The sequence below is a fragment of the Manduca sexta genome, chromosome 13 (assembly GCF_014839805.1).
Source record: "Manduca sexta isolate Smith_Timp_Sample1 chromosome 13, JHU_Msex_v1.0, whole genome shotgun sequence".
Lineage (NCBI taxonomy): Eukaryota > Metazoa > Arthropoda > Insecta > Lepidoptera > Sphingidae > Manduca > Manduca sexta.
The window spans coordinates 10,510,698-10,530,896 of NC_051127.1; the positions used below are offsets into that span (position 1 = coordinate 10,510,698).

Sequence of the window (20,199 nt, forward strand, 5' to 3'; positions counted from 1 at the left end):
CTGAAAGAGTTTAATCCTGGGAAAGATTTCCATATGAGTAGGGCTCCATTTACAGCTGTAAGCAACATCTAGTGTAACATAAACTGTAGTTGACAATCGTACCGCAATTCAGCTAAGCCACCAAAGAAGTTGGCCAGGTTTTCCAAGCTTATATAATAGTAGTAGGTATTGGATGTAATGTTGCTTTGTGTTTAGTTTTGAATTTTTTTTTTGTATGAGCTGCAAATCTGCAAATTAAAATCCTTTATTTAAATTAAATAAGTTTATTTATAAAAGTACTGTACAAAAGTAAAAAAATAAAAACAATACATATAAATATTACACTAAATATCTTGAAGTGATCTACACATTGTTGCTGTTTGCTTGAAATTGTCGCAGGCTGCCAAGTGTGGAACCCACTCTCTGTAAATGGTATAATTTTATTCAATTATTATTAAATTGTTTAATATTTTTCGCTCTTTTTGTTAAGTAGTAGTCTTTGTTAAGAGCCACATTAATAGACAAAAAAGTAAAAAATTCAAGTCTTGTAATAGCCCAAAAGACAACATGCTATTATGAAATCTGTATTATGTGCAATATAGATACTGATTAACTAACAAGTATTAAATATTAATGTCTACTAGAAGATGTGGTTTGCTAGGAATTTGCCGACTCCTTTAAACGACTTTAAACGTGTCGTGTCGGATCCATAGCGAATATTAAAGAAAATATATTTTGATTAAGTATTCTTACCATGCACACGTAATTAACGATAGGGGGATAATTAGTGGTATTCGAAGTTATGAAACTAAGATTACCTGTGTAACTCCAGCTAGTAAAGAAAGTAGACTCCGTTTTGGAGGTCGGCAATGTTTCTTGCCTCCTTCAGCACAACATAGATTTGGGAAGCAATCTACACTGGAGCTGCAACGTTGCGGGAACAGGTCATATTGTGGAGGCGCCGTGCACTGCAAGTACTGCTCCAGCATTCGCACAGCTGGAATATTACATTTGAAATTATCGTAACCATTGAGATGCAAGGGGGAGTAAGTACATCTCAATCATGGGCGTGCCCGTTTTCGTTGGGGAGGGGGGGTTTATCGAAGAACCTTTGTTTTCGTAGTAAACCCCTACCTAGGGTTGCTACCCTTACTTTATAATAAATTATTATACGTTATTTTGGAATATTCGGTTATTTAACTGTACTTCATACTTTGTGAGAATTATATTATGAACATGCGCGAAACACTAGCATAATTTGATTCTTCTGGGATTTTTTACACGTTTTTTTTATATTTTTTTAAATTCTATGGTTTACTTATTTGATTTTTTATTTTATTTTATTATAATTTACCAATGTAATTAAGTAATTAATAATAAATAAAGTTAATTTAGCAAAAGAAATGGTGGCAAACCTTCCCCTAACCCGCCTAGCTACGCTTACGCTCAAACCAATTTATATTCCTTACTTTAATTCATGAAATATTGTTCTTGCGTGCGAGCTCAACATTAGCTTGATTTCTGACATTTGTAAAGTATTTACTCACATCCAATCAAAGTCCTAATGTTAGATAATGCAGTTCATAGGAACAAATAAGCCTTATAGGTAACTTACGTCCATCGATTTGGTTGGCAATGGGTACAAGGTCGAGACGGGCCCGTGCGGTGCGACAGTAGGATCGCGTGCCGTCCGGGCAACATATCCGCGGCCAACAGTCCGAGTCACTCTTGCAAGACTGCACTTCGAATAAGAGTTCTCCTAGAGGAGCAGAGGGACACTCACGGGGTACGACGCCCAGAAGAGCTGAAATTTCAATGACAGCGATTATATTTTATAGCAACAGAATTTATAACAATTATAATTATTCAAACAAACATTTTACTGAATATTTCACGAGCATTTCGCTTTTCTCCGTCTTCAACGGTAGACAGGAATTAAGGACATAAATTTCTTCAGCGTTGTTGGGCCAATGTAATGTAGGGTGTGAGCCCGTGCGTATTTACTGGGCACTCGGACTCCGATCCGATACTGAGCAGAAAAAATTGTATCCGATGCGACCTAGGGATCGAACCACAGCATAGCATAGGTGCGCAATACAAATACTGTCGCCAAGTCAACATAATTATTAAAGGTACCAATATGATTCAAATAATACGAGAAGAATGAACGAGTCGGTTTTTGAGTTAGGTACTTATTTATTGTTGGTTGTAGGTCTTGTCTTATAAATGTATATTTGTGTCAATAAAATTAACATACGTTGGTGTGTTCGAGGGGCAGAGGTAGGCCGCGGCGCCGGAGCTCCTTTCACGCAACGCTTTTCGCAGCATACTTGATCGGGTCCACTGCTTGCGCGGCATTGCGCGTTATTCTCGCATGGAATCGGGAACAATATCACCGGCGATTGTCCCGGTTTGGGACACACCAATTTCTGTGTTTTGCCTGCACTCGAGTAATCCACATTATACCCATAAGCAGTACCAAAATTACGTGTACGTGAGTATGTTACGTCAGATGTTATGCTGTTGCCTACAAACAATGGAGCTTGTGAAGTTCAATATTGAGTGTGGGAAAGAATAGGTACGTACATATACCTAAATGTCGTAAAAAATATTGCTTTGTTTTAGGTACTTAGGTAGCTACTAGTTACTTCCCAGTGGAGTAGGTATTGCCTATTCTTAGTTACTAGATATTATAACGGGAATCTTTGTTTAGGTAGACGAAATAGACAACACAGATTGAAACTTTACGATACCAAATACGTAATGTGAATAAAATATTGACGGACAGAACCACCAGGCATAACCAGAACATTTCTGAAATCACATGTTTTGAGTGATGTGCTTATATGCAATGGTAGGGAAATTATAAAATCTTTCTTAATAACTACGGGTACAATTCCCATTTTAGTTCCAACAAGTAGGTACATAATTATAAGTATGCCATTATGGAGAAACACATTTTACTATAAGATCTGCTCGTAATCAGTAGGTACTTATTAGTTTATTTTCATTCCATAGGTGTTTAAAGGATTGTGTTTATCTTGTGGATTTTTAACCGTAATGTTTTGATCGTGCTTTTCATATTAGCTATAAATGACAAAAATGTTTGATAAACTTTATAAAAAAATATGAGTAGAATAGTCTACTTATCTATTTCGTACCCATTTATGTTGTGTTTACTTGTGTTATAATATGGCTTATAATAATGTTAGTGATTAACTTCGTGAGTAAAAATCGCTATAACTATTTATAATGATCACGTGTAAAATGTAATCTTACCAGTTTTAACTTGCGTGACAGCGACTGGGGTAGTTGCTTCTGCTCTTTGTATGGGTAACAGTTGCAGGAACGGCAGAGAAATGTCGGCGACCGTTGTCTGCGGCGGGGGCGGTGGTGGTGGTGGCGGCGTCGTAGTTGTCGTGGTCGTCGAACTGGTGGTACTTGGGGTAGTTGTAGTCGTGGTCGTGGTAGTGGTTGTAGTGGTTGTAGTGGTAGTTGTGCTTGTGCTTGTGCTGGTGGAGGTGCTTGTGCTTGTACTACTCGGCTCGACTATACTACTCTGGCTCAATTGGTTGTTTGTGCTATAATCCAAATCACCAATCTTAACAACATTTAAGTACTACAGCAAATAAAATAATAGAGTGGAAACAAAAGAATATAGAGACTTGATTGTGATTACTGCTCTGTAGGTAATTGAAGTTTGAACATTATCTATGCGATATGCATCCTATAAGCTCTCACAGCCGCTTTTTCAACTTGATATTTTTGAAAAAAATGGCCTAAAATGGGCTATCTCAATAACAAAAATGCACCACGCGCCCTCCCTGACTAACTTGTACATGCAGCCAAATATTAAAGGATTAACATCTTTTATTAATGTTTTTCCGCCAATACATATGCTCAATCAATATACAGTACTCTATTTATTTATTACACACAAAATAGTTTACCCATAACATCGCAAAACTAAGATTTTTGAAAAATAAAGAGAAAAGTGCCTTGAGTGTTGAACTTATGGACATTCGTCGCGGCAGTGCATCTCCTTTCCATTCCCAAGTCTAAGATCTTCTAAAACTAATCTCTTTATAACTGTCTTCATTTTTTTTTTATTTGTGCGAGAAGCTCTATAAATGTTTTTAAGAATTATAAAAAAACTGTTTATTACAAGGATGATTACAAGCTTGTATTTAATAACCTGCAATGTTTGCATACACGCTTAGTTCAGATGACAATGCATGCTTAGCTAATTGACATCATTCTAAATTCATATGGCGGGCTAGTTATTTTTTACACACCTCTAATTCTAAATTGACTTCTATGTTCAACTCTTTAAGGAGATGGTGTGCTGCTGCCCGGCTAAATGGAAAGACATAGCGGGTTCGTGTCTTAACTAATATCAACCCATATGTTAGGCAAATTCTAACGGTGGTTAAAATAATTCTATATGGTGGAAAACAAGAGGTCGTCAGTTAACCTACCTAACCGACCTATTTTAAAGTCATAATTTGGCATAGGTTAAGAATAGTTTGTGGTGCAGAAAAAATTGTTGTAACTAAGTATATTAATTGAAACTATAAATTGACTCAAAGTTTGTTTTAAACTTTGTAGAGATAAAAGCTTGTTGCGAGTGTTAATTTTGTAAATAATACATTAATTAAGTATGTAACTTGATCTTGAAACTGCAAGTACCTTTTTATTTAAATTCTCCGACCTCAATATTTTCTTTCTCGTACAAAAGATGTAGGTAGGAAACCCATTATTGATTATTGATAAAAAGTTATTTTGATATTTGGAAAAGAAATAATTACCACCGCCTATTAGTACCTACTTACCTACAAACACGTAATTCCAGAAGAATGTTGGACACGGATGGAAAAGTCTCGAGAATAAGGCCAATTTTTTAAAGCTTCCGCCAATCTCACCGATATAATTTATTATGACGCATGTTATTATGCTCTACATAGGTAGGTACAGTATTGTGGTGCTTACATAAGTATGTATCTTATAAATACGTACATACCTACGTCGTTTAAAAATAAATTTTAAGTTTCTACTTATAGAAAATCTTATTTAGGTCAACCTACCTACATTTAATAAATTTGATAAAGGTATTATATCCTACTTAAGTAGATACGAGTTTTTTGCTCTATGGTAACAACATATTGTTAACATTTAAATACTTTTTTTTCGATCTTAGGGATAAGGTCTGTCGTAGCGACTAGCCCTGGAGATTGATAATACCACTCGTACTAATAGACCTATCAATCAAACCTTATGGCCTGGTAGTCTACGATTTTGGTTACTGACAGTTATCTCTAGATCTGCCTCTACGTGGTGCTGACGAGTGCTGATGTGCAAGGATAAGCTATTGCATTTTTTAAAAAAGGGATTGTTATCTAAACAAAACAATTGTTCAGAAAAATACGAGGTGTTTTAATTTACTTCAGACGGTCATGGTAGGACTGCGTTTTTGATCGGTCGAAAAGTTATAGTTACAATATGTACCTTTAATTTAAAATTATAGTACCTAAGTAAGTACTATAATTATAAATACAGTTTTAAAAGTACAAAATTATTTATAAATTAGTCATTCATTATTGTGAGTGAGACCTAAAGATTGGCTTAGCACGTAACAAAAATGCCTTCATAACTCAAAAGATACACAAGAGGATCTGTAAAGGATCTATACCAATTTGTGAACGCCTGAATGGCAAACTGACAACAAAGCAGTAGTCATTTTATGAAAAAAAAAAATTATATCCTGACAACGAAATACTGCAAAGGCTTAGAAACGTCGGAGTAAAATAAAAATAAAGCCGCAAAATAATCTGGAAAGTATTTTTATTTATATGTTATTCGGGTAAACAGAAGAAATCATCATTGTCATCTATTTAATTAAAGAAAATAAGTAGATCGGTACTACAAATTGTCTATAGCGCTATTGATTTAACTAGTAAATGCCAGCACATTATTAAAGAGTTCTTACAATGACTTACGAATGAGTGAACATGTTGCCAAGATGCAAATTATAATATTAACACTTAGGTACATGCACATTAACGGCCCTGAAACCGCTTTTATTTTTAAATAGAGCTACAAGGTTCGAAAGTTAAACCTTAAGGCAATTTGACTTGGCGACCTTTATGTAATATATACTTAAATGCTTGAGGATTTTAATCTAATGAATAATTCACGAAGTTGTTTTTTTGAAAGGGTGGCATACGTGGGTGTGTAATTAGTAGACAGGCATATAGAGGTAAGTATGTTGTTGACTAAAACGTGGGTACCTCACTACTTTTCATAATATAAATAATTAGCATACAATTCGCACCGTAGAAACAGTACAATATACCATATTTTTCATCCACGAAGACGCGCACCTCTAGTTAGTGTGCGTGAGCAGCATGAACGAACATTCATACTAAGATAAATAGCGTCGATGCTTGGGTCAGTCGGTGCCCTTACCCCGTGAGAATCCGCAGCACCTCCGTTCAGTAAACTCTGAGATGCGTCTTCGTGAATGAAATAACCTATATATTAGAAAGTTTTGGAACAATCACGATCGTAATTTGCTCCTTACCCATATGATAAAAATATTAGCCGTGCCAGTAACTGTGTCTGTGTGGAATTTCGTTTGCATTTTAGCTTTTTTGTTGTTTTTTATAACCTGGTTAGTCGCTATGATAGAAATTTCAAATTAGCATCTAAATCCGTTGTCTCGATGTTCCTAGCGGAGGGTGGTAGGGGTCTTGCGTCGTCTCTACTCTCTAATACCAGGCCCGATGGCTCCCTAGAAAATAGTCTAGTAACGCCTACGTCGTTGAGCCGTAAATATAATTGGGATCTAGGTTTGTACTTACTAAAATGCAAACGAAATTCCACACAGACACAGTTACTGGCACGGCTAATATTTTTATGGAAAAGCGTGCAAATGATCTAGTGGGTTTAGGGTTAAATCCAAAGGTAAGTATATTTATAAAAGAATTTTAATAGTAGCTTGGGTTTTAAGGGACCATCAGATTCTTTTCTCGAAAGCGCCACAAGAATCCTAAGTCATAATGTAACGAAGAAAATAATAAATACAATGTCAACCACTTTGTGTAAAAGGAACAGCGGTTATAAGATCATTGCAATATAATATAATATAATAAAATACCGAAAACTTTACGAGAACCTTATTAACAAATTAAAGAAATGGATAATAGATAACAATATTCTATAAGTAAATGATATAAGGTAATCTATTAACATTACCTACTTATTAGATAAATGTGGTATTTTATAAAATACTTATCACTAATCACTCTATAAGTTTTATATACTTAATTATTAGTTTTTTTAGTTACATAGTTTAAGCGCTACGTTGCAATAAGTTGCTATTTAGTATTTAAAGAAATCTACTAAGCGTGTAACATAAGTAATGTAACAAGTACCTAACAATTGTGCTATAAGCCCATATATAAGTTGATGCTTTTATTAGGGATGGGATATGCAGAGGGGCAATTAATGCACACACATTTCGCCAAGTTTACCGATACCCGTCTCGCAGGAAATAGAGGCGAGTATATCGCTATATCTGGCACAAATTCCAATCACAAAAAACTTTGTGATATTTATCTAATCGAAAATAACCAAATAATTGCCCGACTTAAGAGTCTAACCCAGGGTCTCATGAGTTGCTGTTCAGAAAGTCCAAATAGGCTATCACTAGACTAAAGAGGTAACTAATAAACTAAAATACTATGGGTATATGTACTTCTACAGACTAATGATTTGCGTGGTGAATCGAATTGATCATAATTGTAATATTATTCTATAGCACATAGCATAGCCATGGTGGTGACGTAAATTACCCTCGGAACATATAATTTTTATATTTAACTACAAAACATACTGGTGTTTAAGCTGTAGATTAACCATAAAAAAGTGAAGCTAAATGCCATGTGAAACTCACCTTTGTAACGCAGCTGCAGCCTTGGCACCCTTTGTACAAAACCCTTTGCAACACAAATGTTCCTTGCTCATGAGGCGGCATTCGGAATGCTTCTTGCAGGGCAAAGGGAATAAATCCAGCCACCCGCTGCTCGTACGTACGGCCGGGCACACTAATGACTGACCCTGCGCTGTTATGCACACAACATTAGTAATTAATTGCAGCATTTACAATACATATTACATATATTCTACTTATCGCTCATTGATGCTTGATTTACGTGTAGATAAATACTTATTAGAAATTTCATCATTATAGCATCCAGATACGAAACAATGGGATTATGAATTATGTCTTATCTATTATATTATGCTAACAATTATCTATGATACTGTTATTAAGGTAAGACAAAATTGGCAAAAGTAGGTACACATGATACGGCGGTACCAATTAAAAATATTGTATATTGTTCGCAGTGCTCAGTTGTTACCACGTACCTACTTGCATGTAAAGATCGATTACGTGATCTTGCTCAAATCGCTAGGGCTGTGCAACTGGCAAGAGGTTCCTTCTTACAATTATTTTACCCATTAAGGAATTAAATCGCAGAAAATTTCACAAGTATTAAGCTTATTATTAATTAATTTGAATACAGAACTTTTAGGTAGGTTTACCTACCTTTTGGTAGGTATTTGAATTAAGTATAATATTAATTGCTTTGGTAAGTATTATTTAAATAATATGATAATTAAGTAACTTAAAAAATTATTAGACGAATTTTTCATTGCTCATTTGTGGTAGATACCCCAAAAGGAAGAAATAGATATTCATTAAAACTAGAAAAGCCGTTAACATAATTTGGAGTTGGCGTTTGCAAAAGTTGAGGACGTCAAGGGCACGATGAAATTATTACTCATTTTAGAATAAAATTAACCATCCCACATCCTAAGTAGACCACTTGCCACTTTATAAAGTTTACGGAATGAACAACTAAAAAAGTTTCAACTATGAATTAGGTAGGTACCTATTTATATGTTACATATACACATCACGCCTTTATCTCCGAAGGGGTAGTCAGAGATGTAACCGCGGCACCTACTTTTCACTGTGCGGGTTTCGTCCCATGCTGTGATAGGGGCGATCTTATAGTCGCATCGGCCACAAATTCCAAATTCTGGGCTGATACTTAAATAACAACCCGATAAAATTTTGACCAACCCAGGATTTTAACCCAGGACCTCAGACCGGTATTCGTATCGCAGACGCAAAACGACTACGTCACCCAAGCAGCCGATTGCGTACTACTTGTGTTATACCTAACCATCATTTTTTCATTTATTACTCATAACAACCAGTTACGTATTTTATTATTTATTTCCTCATTAATATTTAAATAAATAAGAGCAATGGACTACTTTTGAATCATAAAAAAATTAAAATACATTCTATAATAGATACATCCAATATGTATTTGAATATGTACTTAGGTAATAGCTACTATGTAGGCAACCTTAAGTAAGCATACTATTATTTCACCAGAAGCAAGGTAAGTACTTATTCCTTTTTTGTTCAAGTCTTTACAATCGCTGTGTACGATATTACGTTATCTTTAGACAGATACTTTCTCTGCGACAATGAAAATTGAAAGTACCTACGTCATGATTTTAATTTTCCAACAAGTATCTAGCTATAATGCAATTTTTATTCATATGATAACTTAGTAAGTACTGTTTTTTATGTACATATCACGAAGACCACCTGATTAGTATAGTGACTTAACTAGATAACTAAGGGCCTATGTGAAACGAAAGGACCACTCGGCCGAATGTGTGTAAATCATAATCTTCGAGTAAGAAACAATCAAAGTTAAGGTCCGGCGGCCCTGGTGCACTGCAGCACCTAGCCCTCAAACAGTATAAATGCGGAACCTTTTTTCTTACACTCATAGCACTCGCCGAGTGGTCGCATTTTTTTTTAAGTTATTGAAATTCTTCTGAATTCCCTCTCCATATGAACTTTGATGATGCCAAATCTTATATATTATATCTATGCCTTAAAAAAGGGATAAAGGGATTCTTCACGTATTTAGATATAGAAAAATCGTAGATTTTCAATTTCAGTAGGTAAGTAGGTACATTAAATATAACATACAAGTAGGTAAGAGGTAAGTAATGATTGCATAGTGCAAGGAAATAAAACTTCAATGGGTTATGTTTCAATTTATTTAACGCTAGAGGCTGATTGTCGATGAACGCACGGCATGTTTAAATTCAATTGATGTTTTAAATCAGCCAAGCACTCAAAAGCTCTACGTAAAGAACGAACCTTTGCAATATATAATAATCAAGTACTTACAGGAGTAATTTTCTTAAGTAGTTCATAGACAAAAGAAAAACTGTCTATTAAATATGTATAAAATAGGTACCTAATACCTATAGATAATGTAGATATCAAATGGTCAAAGATTTAAAAACTTGAATTGTAGACATTGATGGATACAATCAAAGATACAATTTTCTACATATATTATAATTCTCTTTGGATACAATATTGATATTATTGTTTACATCAGAACCGTGTTAATTTATAGTGTTTCAAGAACTAAATTCACTATGGTGCTAACCAAAGAAGTGGATTTACCACAATTTACAACATTGACAGTACCAGAGATTAATGTGTCGACAGCAACATTAATGGCCGCAGCTCCTTACCTCGGAAAACATTGCGAAAGCGTCAACAATGAATTCATGCTGTGTCGTCAAGAGTTGAATGATCCACGTCCATGCATCGAACTCGGTAAACGAGTTACCGCATGTGCGATGCAAGTGTTTAAGAAGATCAAGAAAGAATGTAAGGATGAATTTAATCAATATGCTAACTGTGTTGACAAAAGTTCTGGAGATTATGGCTTTAAGGATTGCCGTAAAACTCAGGCTGTGTTTGATACATGCATGATGGAAAAACTATGCATGGAACGGCCCGATTTTGGGTATTTCTGTCGGGGGCGTATCCATAAGAGTCCCAGTGCACCACCGACACCGCCGCCATGCCCCTGTCACCCGAAGGTACCTGATGCGACTCCTTCCCTTCCAGATTGTAAACCGCGTTATCCTGCACGCTTTGGTGGTCGTTCTTATTATATGACAGAATAATAAAATTGCAAAATTTGATGTATCTAGATGTATTTCAATTAAGTACTTTCTTATAATTATAAAAATCCTAAAACAGCATAAGCCATTATCAAGTAAAATAACGGTACCTAGATTCGCCCATAATAACAAAAATAATAATATCAGCCCTGTATTTTATACTTGCCCACTGTTGAGCATGGGCCTCCTCTACTACTGAGAAGGATTAGGTCTTAGTCCACCACGCTGGCCTAGTGCGGATTGGTAGACTTCACACACCTTCGAAATTCCTATAGAGTAATTCTCAGATGTGCAGGTTTCCTCACGATGTTTTCCATCACCGTTAAAGCGAACAATAAATTCACAAAGAATACACACATGATTTTAGAAAAGTCAGAGGTGTGTGCCCTTGGGCTTTGAACCTGCGGACATTCGTCTTGGCAGTCCGTTCCACACCCAACTAGGCTATCGCCACGATTCGCCCATAGATGTACACTAAGTATTATTTGCGGGTGGCAGGTAGTACAAATAATAATGATTTATGTATACTTCGGACCTAATGGCTGGAGAACGGCGCTGCGAGTCGCGGTGTAGTGACCGATTCGACAACCGCGCTGTAATGGTGAAGGTCGACGAAAATGCACCACTAAGTAGGTTAACCACCTCTGTCTAATCGTGGCATTTGCGTAACTGGCAGTTTTAATGATAAAAAGGATTGTATGAAATATTACATTGAACGTTAATGAACATAATATTATGAGCCAGTTATTTGGTTTATACACGGTGTCTGCGTTTTATTTTGTTCGCAACCTCAGGGTAAAATAATAATAAATAATAATATCAGCCCTGTATTATATACTTGCCCACTGCTGAGCATGGGCCTCCTCTACTACTAAGAGGGATTAGGCCTTAGTCCACCACGCTGGCCTAGTGCGGATTGCTAGACTTTACACACCTTCAAAATTCCTATAGAGAACTTCTCAGATGTGCAGGTTTCCTCACGATGTTTTCCTTCACCGTTAAAGCGAACGATAAATTTTCAAAGAATACACACATGATTTTTTAGAAAATTCAGAGGTGTGTGCCCTTGGGATTTGAACCTGCGGACATTCGTCTCGGCAGTCCGTTCCATACCCAACTAGGCTATCGCCGCTTAAAGCAAGCAAGCCGCAGGGTAAAATACCGTTACTTAATTCATATTTGAAAAAATATACTTAAGTACTTACTTCTTATTAAGTAGCTTAAATAAACAATAGTTTTACACTGTTTAAATGACAAAACTATTTATTTATAATACCTACTTAATTAACTTAAAAGTGTCCGACAGAAGTGAGGTGACGAAAGGTATAGAAATGTTTAATGTTTTCTTATGTTTACGCGAATGTTAGACATTGCAAATAAAAGTATTTAACGGATTTTTTCGCGGTTTTTATATTATTATTCATAATCACGAAGACTTCATGGTCACGGAGGGGACTGAGGTGTTGTTCATCCGTAAAATCAAAGTTACAATATCTACCTACATTTTACAAATATACAACTTTTTAAAATTCTAGCTATTGACGGTGATAAAACGTTCCACTGCTTCTGTTTTTGAAAACTACCTTTAAAATGTTCAATCAAATAATAGATCTATAATTTTAAGAAATTCAGAACCTTAGCCATGCTGGAGCCACGGACGAATAAAGCGGCAACCGTTCTTTCAGGTCACAAATATGTAAGTAAGTACACACTAGTAAGTACGTAAACTTTGGAGTTTATTCGGAATTACTGAATTTGCCTTACCTGTTTTCGTTCAGTGGTTTTTAAATGTCTATTATTTAATAATAATATGCCATAAGTAATAAAATACCACAGAATTAAAACTATTTCAGATTTTAGTAAGCTAGCAATAAATATATAGCCTAGATACTTATTAATTGTTACAGAAGTGGGTAGGTAGGTATTTATTATTTAATACGATGTGTATACAAATCAATAAGTTATAAAGCGGTAGACATATTACGAAGTCGTTAATTGTAATAGATGTCTATTGGCTATTAATTTCATTGCTATACGCAACAGTGATCTGGTAATGAAGCATGAACCGATTGTTCAGTCGATTACAATAATTTAATCAAATACGTATACTTATTTGTGTTTTATTGTCCAATCTAATTTGTATGTAGGTACTTATAAATCTATAAATATGTTTACTTACAATATCTGCGTAGGTAGGTATAATTACCTGCTCGAAAAGTTTTAGCCAATTGGTTTTGGTACATGACGATATTTTTTTATACCTAAAGCATAAAAGTTCTAATAATACAGTACCTTGAGCGTAACCTACATATCTAGTTAAATTATAAATTTGCCAAAGTGTGAAATCGTATTATTAGATAAGAATAATTGTGAAGGTTAACAAAATTAAATTATTAAGACTCTCACACAATGTTTTCGCTATCCAGCCTTGGTTTCATTATTTATGTACTTACCTAGGCTTTAGTATCTTGCTTATGCTACGGTAGGTAATAAAAAAAGTCAGACATAAAAGTACATAATTAAATTTAAAAAAAAATATTGGCTATGTACACATTAAGTTTAGTTAATTAAAATATTTTTAATTCTCGTCGGAAGTAAGGTACTTAAACCTCTTTTAGATTTATTTTATGAAGAAAAAATATTGGCATGAACCCAAAAATTTTAAGTTTTGAATATGTTCAGCTACTTACGCGGGTGACTGTACCTACAGGTTATTGCTGTGTTGTTTACTACAATGTTGTGAATAGGTGTATGTACATTGTACACTATAGTATGATACTTATAAGTACAAGTATCGCGCTGAGGTTCTGGGTTCGAATCCCGGGTTGGGTCAAAAAAATATTACTTACTGGGTTTTTTCATCTTAAAAATATACTTAATACCACCAATACACGTAAAATTGCCGCCTCATCGGACTATACGACATGAGAGAAGCCATAGAGAGTGCGTCTGTGTATTGCGCACACACTTATGCACTGTAATAATATTATCTTCTGTGTTGATTCCGTTGAGATTAGCCGCCGTGGCCGAAATTCGGCTAGGAAGGATTCACTTATAAGTGTACACCTACATATATGTAGCATATATGCCATTTACTAAAGTAAGGGTAATTTGCGTACGTAGTATAATATTTGCCTATTTATGTATATACCTACTTATTAATTTTTTATGACTGGCCGAAACAGATAAAATCACATAAAGATTTTAAGGCGCTACCCCCAGCAAAACGGCGCGTTAACCATATTTTTTGAAGCTATCCGAAATTTATAATACTTAAGTACGTACCTGTAGAAAAGAAAATATTTCCACAATACTTACTTATGTTGTCTTTACTTTGGTTATTTTTTTTTTATTGTGGATACTGTTTCATTAATTTCGTCATAAAAACGCCACTAAAATTCCGTACTTAACTCTCATAAAGTATCTAGAACCTACCCTTACTGGAAACATTTTCTGCCTACGTACGGCCTACATTACTTTAGTTTAGGTTACAACCGTTGGTTGAAAGTCCGTTGTGTTTGTATAAGTCGGCCCTTGCCAGACTAACAAACGTAGGGTCATCTTAAAAAAAGGTACTTACAACCAACAATAATAGACAAATTAAATTGAAAAAAATATCGTAAGCGACAGTTAAAAATTTTCTAAAAGTACTTACTTAATATTGATTTTTAGTTAAATTATTATTGGTAAGTTTTTGTATTCCTATACCCGCCTGTAATGAATGCGCCATCAATGTATGGAACTAATGCTCAAGGCCGTTTGCTCGGAGGAAGGCTTCGATGCGGTTTAAAAAAATATTATGTTTTGCCGGACTCGAATAAACTGGCAAAATTGTATCAGAACTTAAACAGATAGTATGAGTATACGATAGTAATATGTATGTCCTACGCATTGACGTCAGACATGAACGTCCATATAAACTATTTGTTTAAAATCTTAACTAAAATGGTAACCAAAATGTCACTGTTATAAGTTATAACCTATTTATTCACTTGAATGATAAAAAAAATTATTTATTTGACTAATATTTGAAGTTAGGGGGATAAAATAGTTAAATGAAATGTATCAAACCATTTCAAATCACGCAGATTTATGAGTCTGCGGGCAGAAATTAAATTGTATTTAAGACTATTTCTAAAGGCACTACAATTTTGGAAATATACTTTTTATCTGTAGTGCATCGTGACAGTATCCAAGTTATTAAACTTTTTAAAATGGAATAAATTAAAAGTAAGTACATTGTATTATTTTTACTATTATAACAACGTAAGTACCTAATCTAAGCGACATTTTGTTAAAGGTAGGTAAGTTGCGTTGTCTTTTACTTACTTTCAGAAGATTTGACTGAATTTAGGTCAGGTGTTACACTCATGGCCCACCACAAGTTTGTCATAAAAACAAAAGTCAATGACGGAATATTCATCCGATTTATTGTTTTATTTTTGTTGCTAAATAATATTTAAGCTAAATCATGACATATCTGACATTTTTTTGATTCAGTGAGTTAATGTTGTTCACTTTTGGTTTAACACATCCTTAAGTAAATATAATATGGCGAACCATGTTGCGTACCCAGGTGTATTTGAGCCAGGTGGGTCCACCAGTTATGTTTTCGAAAATTGATTTTTTTTTTATAAGTACTTAAGTAAGTCTCTAATTTAAAACACATGACAGTTTTGGTATTGATTACTTTTATTATTAAATACATTGTAATTTATTGAAAGGTTTTTGTTTATATTTCATCATGAAACCAATTTTTAAATTAGGCGGGCCAACAAGAACTTTAAAGTCTTACAAGTAAGTAAGTATATATTTTTATTATCACTACATAGTATAAAACAAAGTCGCTTTCTCTGTCCCTACGTCCGTTTGTATGCTTAAATCTTTAAAACTACGCAACGGATTTTGATGCGTTTTTTTTAATAGATAGAGTGATTCAAGAGGAAGGTTTATATGTATAATAACATCCATTAAATAGTAGAGAAATACTGTTATTTTGTTATGTTTTACCCGTGCGAAGCGAGAGCGGGCCGCTGTGTTTTTATATACAACGTTCACAGTTTTTCTGTAGTGTATTTAGTATCACTATCAGCATTGCACCCGTGCGAAGCCGGGGCGGGTCGCTAGTTTTTATTATAAAATCAAATAATGTTACTCAACTGTCATTTCTCATTGGGCGTATACGTCGTTCCTACCTACATAATATATTAAGCTCATTTTTCTACAGTCGTTCTTACCGAATTCATAACTGAGCCCTCACAAGCTCCACATGGATCGCAACGAGCTATTTTATAGGTAATAGCATTTCCCGAGTATACAAAAGTACATTTATTGAATATTAGTACTCACTAAATGGTATTGAATAAACTTACTTAAATATTTTTTTTCTTTAATATTAACGGTAGTATTTAAGAAATGTGCGGTAGGTAGGTAAAGTTCAAACTACTCTTTAAATCCGTCCATATTAGAGAGATCCTAAATTCTATGAAAGGACTACACTTACCTAATTAGTTCTTAGTAGAAAATTATAAAATCTCGAAATAAGTACATACTTATTATTATCTAATAAATTTCTTAAAATATTTTTAGAAGCTAAGGATGATCTTAAAAGACACTTGCATAATTTTAAAAATGTAAGATCGGATAAATAATTTTTTAACGTTCGCGGGATAAGTTCGGACAACGTTCTAATAAAACTTCTTCAACTCTTACGATTTTAGTTCCACGAAAACAAGTAAACGTGTGCATCAGTGTTAAGACCTCTTTTATTTCAGTGCACGTTGCAAATGCGCTCTCAAAATATAAGTATATAGGGCTGGAAGGGGCAAAAACAAACGGAGACGCAGCTTACATGGTTAAACCTGAAAAAAGAACCATAGTTTCGTAGGTTTTTGCATTATTCGATCTTTCCTATTATCCAAATTTGTTCGGACGCACCTTACAAATTTCGAAATTGTTAGATTTATACGATATTACCTCTCATACGATCTTTTCTCAACGAACCTTACCTGATGGTTTTATATTTACGTACCCCTATTCACCCCAGATAGTTTTGTTATAATCACCAATGTCTTAACATTGTACCGTATGACTGATGACGCCATTGATAGATCTGTATCTACCTGCGTATCTACTATAATTTATAATTCTATCACTTATATAACAAAATACCGGTCGGTTGCATGCCTGACGTTATGTCTGCGTAATGTCCATTTTGCAACTTAAGTGGAGGAAAACTTGTCTTAATGATTCGCCCGGATTTAAGGCTTGAGGAGGTCAAACAACCAGGTCAACCAAAACGTTTCTACCTAATAGGAATTATTGCACATCATAAGTAATATGTTTAATATGGGTGTTGTAAAGTTATACACGTTACACAAAATGTTCATGTATTCATGTTGAATATACAGTAAAACTGATGTCTACAGAGTAATGGAATTAGGTAAGTACAATCTTTGGTGGATCGGGACTATATTTTTTTTCCAGAAAATACTTATCACAAAAAGTTTGGCTAAATAAGTACTTGCGATCGACGAATTATTTTTCTTGTGGTAAGCAATTTTAGTTACTTACAAGTTAAAGCATAAATGGTCCAGTTAGACTGTAAGTATTTGTAACTATACTATACTAGGTACTGATTGCTTCACAACAAACCCATGTGAAGGGGCAGCAATACCTACACAACGATTCAATACAATCAGTGCGATTGTCGAACGCCCTTCGAATTCGAAACTACCTAGTCGTTTCCTTCCCAATCCCCTTCCTTTCCTTAAAGGTCGGCGACGCATCTATCATTAACCAGACATTATATTCATAAAACATAATAAATACGGCATCTTACTCGCACGTCTAACTGGAACCCGCCAAAATGGACAGCGGTTTGTCATAACTTACTTACGACACCTGTTATGGTTTACAATAACAACGGCCAGACCAACGAATTCACACTGACTTACAAATCTGTTAAAGTAAGGAATGAGCTATTAGTTTTTTGTTGGTCATATCAAAATGATTTTGTTTCAAAAGGATCAATGGGATACTAACATTGTCAGTTGTGTTTTACGCCCATTCATTTATTTACAACTACATAATACATATCTGTGTCCACAAGTCTATTATATACCTCTCAATACAATATGTGTTCCTCTTTCCGCGACTTACTCTATAATATGTTACAGTTATTACATGTTGAATCCAATAAATGGTTTTGGCGTGAGCCAACAAACATTTGGACAGACAAAAATTTTCAAGAGTCGTTTTATATTCCCTGAGACGTTCATGTATTTTTTCCATAAAAAAATTAATGTGCCGAATGGATTTTGAGATGGGGCAGTAAGGACCTTAACCGCTGTAGCTATAAGAAACTTTTTTAAGAGACTGTTGCATAATTTCTGTTGTTCTGTTGAAGAATTAAGATATTTTCTTGCTGACTACATTTCTTCCAAAAACTGCATTCACAGATTTTTGAAGAAATGAAGTCAGCAAGAAAATTTACAATTTATACAAAAACTTTTTTCACGCCAATCGATCTGTTTGCTCAAAAGTATTAAAAGACTCTATATCATTAGAGATTTGAATTCATTTTAGGACAGAAATCGCGAAAAACTTTCTTCATAGAATTTTTAGGAAAAGTTACTCAAGTGCACCTTTACACACAACAAAATGTTCAAGTTTGCTTCCAGCTGCTGAACTGACCGTCTTTGCCGTCTTATTCCAAAAATCCCTGTGTATGATAAGTTCATGTTTTTATGTCATATACGAACAAATTGAGGTATGTACTACTAGTATATTAAAAGTAAATTTGATATTATCTACGCGGATAAAAATTATATACCTATTTAGAAGCCTTATATTGACGATTTGGATAAGTACCTATAATATTTTAGTAAGTAGATAAGTTTAAGTATATAGCTGCAAGTTTTACATGTACTTAGCTAAAACAATTTCGATGTTTGATACTATTATCAAACATCAGTAGGTAGATAGGTCTATACCTATCTACCTACAAGCACGAGCGCAATGAACGCCGCAAGTGTTATAGCTGCTATTACTACTAAGTAGTTTGAAATACCGGCAGACAGTAACTACAATAATTACTTAGAAAGTGTTACTGAAGTAAGTGAAGTTACTTCCAATAGATTTTATATGAGAAGACATTAAGCCTCACCTAGCCAATACCTAGGTACAAACTAAATACAGTCTAAATGAAATAATTGGGTTAAATATACCTACACCCTGTTGTAGAGTTAAAATTTGTTGAATGCTATATTGTAAATACAGGTGGGTTGGTACCTAAGAAAAACATTTTATTTGAAAAATATCGGTAAATTAATTATAGTACATAACTAGGACTTACTTGAATTCAATCCAATTGTTAAAATATACAGCAACGGTAAAACATGTAATAAAATCATTGTATTTTTTTCGACTCTAATAGAGGCGCAAAATGTAACTTTTACAGCACGAATGAATGGCACTAAGAATGAAGCTCAGTATATTGGGCTGCGCTGTTGCGCGTTGGTGTTGGCTGCACGGTGCCCACTGGTACTGGCGAACGGCGGTTGGCGCCCGTCGTGTTGCATAAGTATCGTCCGAGTTGATACAGATTATCATTTGGGGGACACTGGTACCTACTTTCGCTACTTATTTACCTACATTTTATTTGGTTCAGTACCAGCTTGAGTCTGATGTCTTGACCCTGCTTGGCCGGTATGGGTACATGGCCTTTCCCATAGGTTAATACCAATTAAGTTCATTCAAATTATAATAAGTATTATGGCATGGGTAGATTTAAAATCCTTATTGTTTAATTTGTTGTTAAGTTATTCACCTTCACATTCTTTTGATTGACCGTCTCTTCACATAACTTCACACTTGTCCTTTGAAGAGTATAGTCAGAGTTACAATTAATGCAAGCACGGTTTTCTGAAGTTATTTTCGTGCATCACTGTTTATTGAAGGAGCTTAGTTACATAGGTACTATTAGTACCAAATGTATATAGTGTACTAATAGTGCGTGAAGTTTTTTTTAAAACAAATCTATAAGTATTTATACCTATTATTATAATTAGCGACCCGCCCCGGCTTCGCACGTGTGCAATATTTCTCCACTATTCAATGAATGTTATTATACATATA

The 20,199-nt window shown here is 34.6% G+C and overlaps 3 protein-coding genes across 7 annotated transcripts in view; 1 reads left to right on the forward strand and 2 right to left on the reverse strand.

The window, feature by feature from the left end:
- The window catches only part of LOC119188469, a 246,457-nt gene that overhangs the window by 32,979 nt on the left and 193,279 nt on the right, over nucleotides 1–20,199 (reverse strand). The gene's annotated exons all lie outside the window — the stretch shown is intronic.
- LOC115452274 (integumentary mucin C.1) lies at nucleotides 259–19,636 on the reverse strand. Of its 3 annotated transcripts, none has more exons than XM_030180752.2 (7): nucleotides 19,418–19,636; nucleotides 7,934–8,102; nucleotides 3,259–3,410; nucleotides 2,237–2,506; nucleotides 1,595–1,783; nucleotides 798–976; nucleotides 259–402 (listed from the first exon to the last, which is right to left on the reverse strand). In XM_030180752.2, exons 1-7 carry the CDS (start codon nucleotides 19,473–19,475, stop codon nucleotides 343–345), a joined length of 1,077 nt encoding a protein of 358 aa, XP_030036612.2. In that variant the 5' UTR covers nucleotides 19,476–19,636; the 3' UTR covers nucleotides 259–342. The 3 variants fall into 3 exon arrangements, with proteins under 3 accessions (XP_030036612.2, XP_030036608.2, XP_030036609.2); XM_030180748.2 differs by having other exon boundaries at nucleotides 3,259–3,560; XM_030180749.2 differs by having other exon boundaries at nucleotides 261–402; nucleotides 2,237–2,419; nucleotides 3,259–3,560.
- Nucleotides 10,357–11,086, forward strand: LOC115452275 (NADH dehydrogenase [ubiquinone] 1 alpha subcomplex subunit 8-like). Its single transcript, XM_037438133.1, has one exon. The coding sequence runs from the start codon at nucleotides 10,525–10,527 to the stop codon at nucleotides 11,062–11,064; it is 540 nt and encodes a 179-aa protein (XP_037294030.1). The 5' UTR covers nucleotides 10,357–10,524; the 3' UTR covers nucleotides 11,065–11,086.

Excerpts from the sequence above, each read along its gene's own strand:
- LOC115452275 (XM_037438133.1), top strand. The coding sequence starts at position 10,525 with ATGGTGCTAACCAAAGAAGTGGATTTACCACAATTTACAACATTGACA.
- LOC115452274 (XM_030180748.2), bottom strand. The coding sequence starts at position 19,475 with ATGATTTTATTACATGTTTTACCGTTGCTGTATATTTTAACAATTGGA. Across the intron at positions 1,784-2,236 it reads TGCCCCTCGAACACACCAAC|CTCTTCTGGGCGTCGTACCC; the intron begins GTATGTTAATTT and ends TTGAAATTTCAG. Across the intron at positions 403-797 it reads TACTAGCTGGAGTTACACAG|AGAGTGGGTTCCACACTTGG; the intron begins GTAATCTTAGTT and ends TACCATTTACAG.